Genomic DNA, 9,740 nt, shown 5'->3' on the forward strand with positions numbered 1-9,740 from the left:
CCCGCTGTCTGCAGCCTGCCCGGCCGGCTTCTTTGGATTGGACTGTCGCAATGCCTGCAACTGCACCGCCGGAGCCGCCTGTGATGCCGTGAATGGCTCCTGCCTCTGCCCCGCTGGCCGCCGGGGCCCCCGCTGTGCTGAGAGTGCGTGAGGTCCCTGCTCAGCACAGGGTGCTGCAGGAGGGGGTGCCGGGTCCTCCGTAGGAGACTCCCTCCTGCTGCCTGTCCTGAGTGTCCAAAGCTACCAGGCAACTCCTCTGAGAGTGATGCTTTGCTCACTCGGGCCAGAGCGTTGGTCCTTTTTTGTGGTCACTCTGCTGAGTGGGTGGCCTGAGCCAGAGGGAGGGGAGAGTTGGCCACAGCAGCTGAGGGTTACCCCGGCAGATCTGCCCAGCTGCCAAACCCTGGGGTCCTGCCCACCCCTGGCTCTGACCAGCCCTCTCCACCTGCAGCCTGCCCAGCCCACACCTACGGGCACAATTGCAGCCAGGCCTGTGCCTGCTTTAACGGGGCCTCCTGTGACCCTGTCCACGGGCAGTGCCACTGTGCCCCTGGTTGGATGGGGCCCTGCCTGCAGGGTAAGCCCCACCCAGGAGTCCAGGGACCGGGGATCCAGGCCTGAGCGAGGGTGCTGGCCTCTTGCGGGGCCCACAGGACACTTGGTGCCTGGAGGAGGGAGGAAGGGGCTATTAGGACTGAGGACCATGCCTTTCACCTGTACCCTTCTCCAGGCAGGGATGGTGAGTCAGGCTGGGCTGGCAGGTCATCCTAGAGGCAGCCCCCTGCAAGGTCCCTGACCCCAAAGTCCAACATGGGACTGGAAAGCCAGACAGACCCTGTGGGGCCAGCTGGCTGGGGGATGCAGGTTGCTCCCTCTTCCCTGGCCCCAGCCTGCCCTGCCAGCCTGTACGGCAACAACTGTCAACATTCCTGCCTCTGCCAGAATGGAGGGACCTGTGACCCTGTCTCAGGCCACTGTGTGTGCCCGGAGGGCTGGGCCGGCCTGGCCTGTGAGAAGGGTGAGCGCTGGGCAGCAGAGGAGGGACATACCCCAGCATGCCTGGTGCAGCCCCGCCTGCAGGCCTAGGAGGGCTCCTGGGTCAGGGGGCAGCGCCCTGGCGTGTGGGCTTCGGCCCTGTGTGCAGGAAGCATGGGCCAGGGTCTCCTGGACCCAGGAGGCAGGACCCTCACCCTCGCGCCTGCCTCTGCTTCTGTAGAGTGCCTCCCTGGGCACGTCGCAGCTGGCTGCTGGCACAGCTGCGGTTGCCTCAACGGGGGCCTGTGTGACCCGCACATGGGCCGCTGCCTCTGCCCGGCCGGCTGGACTGGGGACAAGTGTCAGAGCCGTGAGTGGGTGGTGGGGGGCAGCAGGGGGTGTCTGGAGGCCTGCTGGGAAGGGGTGGCATCAGCCTCGCTGCAGGGCTGAGGACTGTGCCCCGGGTGGGGACTCGGCAGGGGATCTGTTGTCCTGTGAATGCAAGAGCTGCCGTCGGAGCACTAAGGGTTCCTGCTGGGAGGGTCTCAGCCTAGGAAGCTGGCCTGTGGAGATAGAGTGCTGCTGCTTTGCCTTGGCGGGGGTAGCCCCGGCCAGCCCTGTGGTGGGTGGAATGGAGGATGCTTTGGGGCTTGGGGCCATTCCTGTTTCCTGCATGCAGAGAGGGGCCCCTTCACCCCTTGTCCTGGAGCCTGTGCTGGCTGGGGGCCTCTTGCCAGTGGGAGTCTGGCTGTGGCTGCTGTGCCAGTAGGACCTGGTCCACCCAGCGGGGCCTCAGTCCCTCCAGAGCCCAGACATACAAGGGCAACACTGCCTCATTCCTCAAAGTCCCGGTCTCCCACCCAAGCCCCTAACACCAGCCCCTGTTCCAGCAGAGGCGCCGTCCCCACTGCTTGGGGTGCAACTTGGGCGGTCCTTTGCTCAGGGCTGGAGCGTTGGGTCTGCTGTCTGAGGGAGGCCTGGGCACTCGGCTGGCCTCAGGGCTGTCGCTGGCTCCCGTCGCCTCAGTGCTGAGCCCCGGCTGCCGTCTTGCCTGCTCCTTTGCCTTCCATGGGGCGGGGCTGCCAGAGGCTGAGCTCTCAACCCTCTCTGTCTGGTCCCTGCAGCCTGTGCCAAGGGCGCATTCGGGCCTCACTGTGAGGGGCACTGTGCCTGCTGGCGGGGAGCCCCCTGCCACCTTGCCACCGGGGACTGCCTCTGCCCTCCAGGGTTGAGGGGGGGACTCGAGGTGTGAGAATGGTGAGCACAGCCCCCACTTCAGCCAGCATCGGGTGGGTCCTACCCACAGCACCTGCTCCGGGCCTGTCCTGGCCCACAGATCCCCACGGGCCCCTCCCAGGAAGCCTCCCCAGCCCTCATCTTTCTGCAGCCTGCCTACGGGGCTGGTTTGGAGAGGCCTGTGCCCAGCGCTGCAGCTGCCCACCTGGCGCTGCCTGCCACCATGTCACTGGGGCCTGCCGCTGTCCGCCTGGCTTCACTGGCTCTGGCTGTGAGCAGGGTAGGTGCTCCCAAACCCCCACCCTGAGGAGCGGCTGGGCAGGGGGAATCCAGAGAGGCTGCCTGTTCCTTGGCTGGGCTGGGCCGGGACCGACCTTGCCTGTCTCCACCCAGCCTGCCCGCCCGGCAGCTTTGGGGAGGACTGTGCTCGGATGTGCCGGTGTCCTGGTGAGAACCCAGCCTGCCACCCTGCCACTGGGATCTGCTCATGTGCTGCTGGCTACCACGGCCCCAGCTGCCAGCAACGTGAGTGCTGCCCGTGCCCACTCAGGGGCTTGGGAGTCCTGCCGGACATGCTGGGCCCCAGTTCCCCTGGTCCCTGGGAAGGCCCTCGTTGGGAGTCCTGCGTGGCGTGCTGGGCCCCAGTTCCCCTGGTCCCGGGGAAGGCCCTCGTCTGAGGGGGTGGAAGATGGAGGGTATGGGGGCCTCATGAGAGCTGCTTTGCTGTGTTCAGGGGCACTGGGGAAGCCTCCAGCCCCAGCCCCTGCAGCTAGCCCCTCTCCCTGCAGGATGCCCGCCCGGGCGGTATGGGCCAGGCTGTGAACAGCTGTGTGGGTGCCTCAACGGGGGCTCCTGTGATGCGGCCACGGGGGCCTGCCGCTGCCCCGCTGGGTTCCTCGGGGCAGACTGCAGCCTCAGTGAGTGGCTGGTGGCAGCAGGGCTGAGTGGCGCCTCCTGTGTCTCTGGGGTAGGGCCAGCCAGCCTGCAGGAGGACGGCCCCCGACTGCCCACCTCCCTGCCCTTCAGTCCCCTCTGGCTGGGCCTGGCCCCAAGTGGGGCTAAGCCAGAGGGGCAGAAAGGACCTGCAGCGCTGGGGGTGTCTCTGTGGCCCCAGGTCCCACAGGCTTCTGCTAGCTCTGCCCCTGCACCTGCTGTGCCCAGCGACTTGCTCCATGTCTGTCAGGGGCTTGAGCACAGCTGGGCACAGAGGTCAGCCGGGCAGCTCAGCCGTGGCCAAGCGTCCTGCCAGGAACCGGGCACCTTCCCTCAGTCATGCAGGGACCCCTTCTGGGACCCCAGCAGAGCTGGCGGGGTGGGCGGGGGTGGCAGTGAGTCACTGCAGAGCAGGCAGCAGCAGCCTGGCCCCTAGCAGGGCCTGCGGGTGGAAGGGAGATGCCAGGGCGGGTGCGTGAGAGTTGGCTGGCCCCACCCTGTCTGGGGCAGACCCAGGGTCCCCTCACCCCATCCCATCCTGTCTTATCCCCACTCTGGGGTTGACCAGGCAGGGAGAGAAGGGAAGCCAGCCATGCTCACCGTTTCCTCCCTGGCAGCCTGTCCGCAGGGCCGCTTCGGCCCCAACTGCACCCACGTGTGTGGGTGTGGGCAGGGGGCGGCCTGCGACCCTGTGACTGGCACCTGCCTCTGCCCCCCGGGGAGAGCCGGCGTCCACTGTGAGCGCGGTGAGTGTTCACTCCGGAGGGCATGCTCACGGGCCCTTCACAGAGATGTCACTGGATTAGCCGTGGGGACGCTGGAGGGGTGGGCCCAGCCCAGGCACCCGCACATCCTGGCTGCCACCAGCTCCCCACTTGACGCTGCGGCTGAGATGAGAGTGCTGTAGCTTGTGTTGACTACGCTGCCCTGCTTGGGGGAATGGACCATCCTATGCCATCCCAGCCCCTGCCTCGAGACTCAGCCCCCGAGGCTCAGGCCACCCAGTGACCCCATCCTCATCGAGGTGTCCGTGGGGGCTGCAGGTTCCTACCCAGTGCCTGCCTGGCCCCTTGCAGGAGGGATTGGGTGGCTGTCTTCTGCCTGAGGGTGGAGTCTTTCTGGCCTCTTCTGCCAGGCCCAGGGCCCAGGACCAAAGTGGAGGTGGGCCTGGAGCACAGTCAAGAGTAGAGAGATGGGCTGGACCCAGGGGACAGGTGTGGTGGCTCCTGCTCAGACAGGCCCAGTGTTCATGAGCACAGCCACAGCCTCTTTATCTGGTCCCACCCTTAGTCTGCATCAAGGGACTGGCTGCCCCCACAGCAGTTCTTGGCCTTCCGGGCTCATTGGGAGCCTGTGGCAGCAGAGGGTTCAGGATCCCAGGGCTCAGGCTCTAGCTGGGAGGTAGCTTGGCCCCGCCTCACTCCCAGGAAGGATAGTGCCATCGGGCTGGTCATTAGGCATCTGGCTGTAACAGCAGGGCTGCAGCCGGCCACCTCTGAGCCCACGGCAGCCCAGCCACGCTACTTCTCAGGCCTGGAGGATGTGCACTCACTCCCAAGCGAGAGACAGCTGGTTCACAGTGGGCCGCTGCCTCCATGAAGCCTTCCGTGAACCCCTTCCTGCAGGCTGGGTAGGCGCTCACCCGGCCCCTTCATGACTGAGCCACCCTCAGTTCCTAGACCAGGCCTGGCACTTGGCAGCCTGAGATGACCAATGAATGAGAGGATGCAGCTGGTGCCACTCCCTGGCATGTACCCGCCCAGCAGGCAGAGACTGGCACTGACGGGCCTCAGGAAGCATTTGCTGAGTGACTGTCAGCCTGAGGGGACACGTCCCCAGAGGGAGCCCAGCCCTCGGCCAGAGCTCCAGGCAGCACCTGCCTTCTGTCCCCAGGCTGCCCCCAGAACCGGTTTGGCGTGGGCTGTGAGCACACCTGCTCCTGCAGAAACGGGGGCCTGTGCCACGCCAACAACGGCAGCTGCTCCTGTGGCCTGGGCTGGACAGGGCTGCACTGCGAGCTGGGTGAGTGTGCGGGGCCAGCGGGACCCCAGCATCCCCTCAGGGATGTGCCCTGGGCTGCCGTAGGGTTGGGCAAGGCTGGTGCCTGAGGACTGTCCACCCCGCCCTGCTCTGTCCCCAGCCTGTCCCCCTGGGCGCTACGGAGCCGCCTGCCGTCTGGAGTGCTCCTGCCACAACAACAGCACGTGTGAGCCCGCCACGGGCACCTGCCGCTGCGGCCCCGGCTTCTACGGCCAGGCCTGCGAGCACCGTGAGTTGGGGGCCTGTGCAGCTGGGCTGGGGCCCTTTTGAGCCACTGTCCACTCCTCCCGTGTGGGTGATCCGGGCAGTAGTGAAGTGGTGGGGAGGTGGGGAGCCAGCAGCAGTGGGGAGGGACGAGGAAGGGCAGGAGGGGGCTTCTCACGGGCCCCCGAATTGGCGGGTTTTACTCACTCTGGGCAAACTGGACATTTCTGCCACCGTGTGCCCTTGTCTCGTGGTAACCGGCATCCTTCAGCCTGTCCCCCTGGCTTCCATGGGGCTGGCTGCCAGGGGATGTGCCGGTGTCAACATGGAGCCCCCTGCGACCCCATCAGTGGCCAGTGCCTCTGCCCCGCCGGCTTCCACGGCCACTTCTGTGAGAGGGGTGAGTGCTTCGTGCCTCCCTGAACGCCCGCTCCCTGGCCCCATCCCGTCTGGGTGCAGGACAGGAGGAGGACACTGAGCCCACTGCCCCCACCAGGGTGTGAGCCAGGTTCATTTGGAGAGGGCTGCCACCAGCGGTGTGACTGCGACGGGGGGGCACCCTGTGACCCTGTCACCGGTCTCTGCCTTTGCCCACCAGGGCGCTCAGGAGCCACCTGTAACCTGGGTGAGTCTGGGGTCCTGTCCAGGAAGGGCGTAGGTGTGGGTCTCCATCAGTGACCAATATCGATTGATTGGGCCCTACCTGTGCCAGTCCTGGGCTGGGCACCATGCCCTCCTGTGGCCTCTGCACCTGGACCGTGCCCCCTGGGGGGTTGGAGTCAGCTGCTGGGACATGCGGTGTCAAGCATGGCACTCCTGCTGGAGCCTTAGGCCACGCCCTGCCGTATGGCCTCCACAACGTCCCAGGAAGGCCATGGTCATGGGAGGGGGCTCTGGTTGGGTGGAAAGACTTCCCTGATCTGCCAGCTGTGGATGGGGGGACATCGAGGGGGCTGTGGCCCCTCCAGCCCAGAGGGCCCCACCTGAGGATAGGAGGGACCCACCTGAGGATAGGAGGGGCTCACCTGAGGATAGGAGGGGCCCTCCTGCTGGGGCTGCATACCTGGCCTTGTGGCTCTGGGCCTGTTGCGCCCTGAGGGGGCATCCCTGAACACTGGCTCCTGTTTGCCCTCCTGGGGCAGGGCAGGAACTCGGTGGTGATTCTGGGCTTGTGCCTGGGGCCTGGGCTTTCTCATGCAGGAGCTCACTGGCTGCAGAATGTAGCTGAGGAAGGCAGGGCAGGAACTGTTTACTCCTCAGGGGAAACCGAGGCCCAAGGTCTTAGCTCCCACACACACCCAGGCGGAAGGCTTCACTCCACCTGGGCTGTCGGGGGCCCCTAGGTCCAGGGTCCCTGGCGCCGAGAAGGCAGGGATGATGATCAGGTTTGTCTCCCGCCCCCTCCGCCTTGCAGATTGCAGAAGGGGCCAGTTCGGGCCCAGCTGCACCCTGCACTGTGACTGCGGGGGTGGGGCTGACTGCGACCCTGTCAGTGGGCAGTGTCACTGTGTGGATGGCTACATGGGGCCCACATGCCGAGAAGGTGAGCTGGGCTTCCTGGGGAAGGGCGGGAAGGCACCATCCCCTCATCAGCATCAGCTCCACCCTGGCAGAGGACCCCTCTCTCACCCACTGCAGAGTTGGCCAGGTCACCCTATGGCTATTCAGACATAGCGAATGTCATCTGTCCCCGCTCGGTACCCAGAGTGTCACTTGGCTTCTGATGGGTGGAGTGTGAGCTTCACAGTCACATAACCAGGGGACAGGGGTGGGCCATGCTGCCAGCTGGAAACAGCCCATCCTTCTCAGCCCCAACAGCTGCAAGGGTGGGCTGCAAACTGCACTGGGGGCCTGAAGAGGGTCATGACCCCATGGCTGGGCTGGACCATCCACAGTGTGGATGGACGCTGGCCATCCCTGCCCCTCCTGCCCCCCCTACACGTGCACCAGGATGTGAGGGTGTGTCTGTGCATGCATATGCAACAGTGTGAGCAGCAGGGTGTTTCTGCATGTGTGCCAGTACATGTGTGTGGCACCCAGTATGTGCCAGTCCATGCATGCAGTCCTGTATGGGCAGCAGGCACTTGTGTGTGCCAGTGCCTGTGTGTTATGTACGCATCAGTGTGTGAATGTGGCCAGTGCGTCTGCGCAATAGTGCATGCATCTGCGGCAGGGGGCACAGGCGTGTGTGCCGGGCATGTGTGAGCGTGCTCCAGCACCTGTGTGAAGGTGGCTCCTTAGCGCCACCTTCAGGACCCTGAGGCTGCCCTGGAATGTGCTCTCTGCCTGCAGGCAGTGCTTTTGGGATGCCCCCACCCCTCTGGCCAGCCCAGACTTTGCTGCCCGCCCCCCCGCACCATGTACCCCCCAGCGGTGTTGGGAAAGGTTGTCTTTGCAGAGGGAAGTGAGAGGCAGGCTTGGGGCCTATGCGGGGCAGGACATGTGGGCGGGGCAAAGGCCGGGCGCCAGGCTGCAGGCTCTGCCTTTTGGCTAACTGGGGATTTCACACTTGTGGTCCTCAGCTTGGAGGCCCCCAAATAGTCTTGACGCTGTGTATGTGTGCATCTGTTTGTGCCTTTCTAAGGCAGTCCTGGCTGCAGACTGTTCAGAACCTTAAGACAGGGGAGCCCCCGATCTCGGTGGAACGGAGCGGGACGGGGCGGGGCGGGGCGAGGAGGGGCGGGGCAGCAGCCTGTGCGCCGGTGTAGGGACAAAAGGCTGCCCGGCAGCGGTATCTAGTGGTCAGCTGTGGTACTGCACCGCGGGCTGCCGGTACCTGGGCTGGGTGCCGGGGGCAGTGCCTTGACATTGAGCTGGAGGCCTCAGGAGCCTGGGGCCCCATGGGCAGGGTCTTGCTGGGCGTGGGGAGTCCTGGGTCCTGCGCCCTCCCCCGGAGTGGACTTGGCTTGGCATTGGGTAAAGCCCCGATGTCGCGGGTAGTGGGGGCTTGGAGGGGCTGAGAGCTTTCCTTTGGGGAGAGGGAGAGCCCCCCCACCCACCCCCCGCCCCCCGCCCCCGCTCCTTCCCCGAGTGCAAAGGAGTGAGAAGGGAAGCAGGCTGTGCGGGGGAAGTGGAGGTCCCTGAAGGCCTGGATGAGGTCACGCCTTGCTGCCATTACTGTGGCTCACTCAAGGCTGGGGGTACTAACATGGCCTGCTCTCTCTCCCCTCCAGGCGGGCCCCTCCAGCTCCCCGAGAACCGTCCTTAGCCCAGGGCTCAGGTAAGGGGTGTGGGGAATGCCCGTGGGCTTGCCAGGAGGGTGGGTTATGGCAAAGTCAAAGAAGAGTGCTTAAGTATAATCTGGGCCCCACAGGGCAGCGGCTGCACCCGGGGTCTTGGGCCCCAGGAATCTGGAGCTCAGAGACCAAGGCCGGGGCCAGAGCTGGGAAGGACAGGCTGGGAAGGATGAGTGGGCCCCGTCCTGCTCTGCTGGGCTGAGCTGCTGAGGGGAGGGGTGGGAGGAGGAGGTGCCAGCCCAGAACCCAGTCTGTTTTGGGAGCACCCACCCCACCCTGGACTGGCCCGCTTTTCTCCTTTTCCCCAGCGGCCACACTGCCCGCCTCCAGCAGACCCACATCCCAGAGCAGTGGACCAGCGAGGCACTAGCAGAGGCAGCCCCGTGGAGCCCGCCTCTCTAGTCCCAGCCAGAGGGGACCCAGGCCTTTGGTGACCAGTGAGAAGGACACTTCATGGGCCCAGAGCTCCTGGTACTGCCCTTCCTCTGAGGGCCATGGAGGGCTGTGGACAGCCCAGCAACCTGTTGCTCTTGGAGGCTGGTGTGGCCTTGAGGAGGGAAGCTTCGCATGGCTGCTGGAAGAGAGGCGCCTCCTGGCCTGGCTCTGCAGAACCCAGGGGCACGCTCTGGGTCTGGGCTGAGGAAGCCCCGCTCTCCCCACGGCTGTGAGTCGGACTGAGGACAGGTGTGGGCACCAATGTGGGCGCAGGTGCAGGCACAGGGCCACTGTCCTCCAGGCAGCCTTTTTGGTGCTAGGCCCTGGGACTGGAAGTCGCCCAGCCCGTATTTATGTAAAGGTATTTATGGGCCACTGCACATGACCGCTGCAGCCCTGGGATCAGCTGGAAGCTGCCTGTCATCTCCTGCCCAATCCCCAGAAACCCTGATTCAGGTCTGCAGGGTCCTGTGGGCTCACCAGGCTGCTGGCTCCAGTACCGTGTAAACCCAGGAAGGTAAAGGAGCAGGCAGCCTCCTCGTGGCCTGTGTGTTTGCTGCGTTACGTGGACTCTGTGTGGGCTCCTCCCTGGGGCCCAGCCAGCATAACGATGCACACAGGGACCTCCCAGTGCACTCGGGGCCCTTTGCAGGGGTGGGGGTGCCACACAAGTGAAGAAGT

At 65.4% G+C, this 9,740-nt stretch overlaps 1 protein-coding gene across 12 annotated transcripts in view; it reads left to right on the plus strand.

The window, feature by feature from the left end:
- The window catches only part of LOC129472208 (multiple epidermal growth factor-like domains protein 6), a 120,013-nt gene extending 110,980 nt beyond the window's left edge, over window positions 1–9,033 (plus strand). For 5 of the 12 annotated variants that reach the window (XM_063631169.1, XM_063631170.1, XM_063631174.1 and 2 more), the window contains 14 exons: window positions 15–143; window positions 890–1,018; window positions 1,217–1,345; window positions 2,363–2,491; window positions 2,605–2,736; window positions 3,000–3,128; window positions 3,762–3,890; window positions 5,038–5,166; window positions 5,285–5,413; window positions 5,660–5,788; window positions 5,885–6,013; window positions 6,803–6,931; window positions 8,562–8,608; window positions 8,933–9,033. In XM_063631169.1, coding sequence (XP_063487239.1) covers window positions 15–143; window positions 890–1,018; window positions 1,217–1,345; window positions 2,363–2,491; window positions 2,605–2,736; window positions 3,000–3,128; window positions 3,762–3,890; window positions 5,038–5,166; window positions 5,285–5,413; window positions 5,660–5,788; window positions 5,885–6,013; window positions 6,803–6,931; window positions 8,562–8,596 — 1,586 coding nt within the window. In that variant the 3' untranslated portion in view covers window positions 8,597–8,608; window positions 8,933–9,033. Of the gene's footprint in view, window positions 1–14; window positions 144–451; window positions 578–889; window positions 1,019–1,216; window positions 1,346–2,362; window positions 2,492–2,604; window positions 2,737–2,999; window positions 3,718–3,761; window positions 4,975–5,037; window positions 5,167–5,284; window positions 5,414–5,659; window positions 5,789–5,884; window positions 6,014–6,802; window positions 6,932–8,561; window positions 8,609–8,932 lie in introns of those variants that run through there. The other 7 variants (XM_055261606.2, XM_055261605.2, XM_063631172.1 and 4 more) reach the window with 6 other exon arrangements.
- The last annotated feature ends 707 nt before the right edge of the window (window positions 9,034–9,740 follow it).

The sequence above is a fragment of the Symphalangus syndactylus genome, chromosome 22, assembly GCF_028878055.3.
Source record: "Symphalangus syndactylus isolate Jambi chromosome 22, NHGRI_mSymSyn1-v2.1_pri, whole genome shotgun sequence".
NCBI lineage: Eukaryota > Metazoa > Chordata > Mammalia > Primates > Hylobatidae > Symphalangus > Symphalangus syndactylus.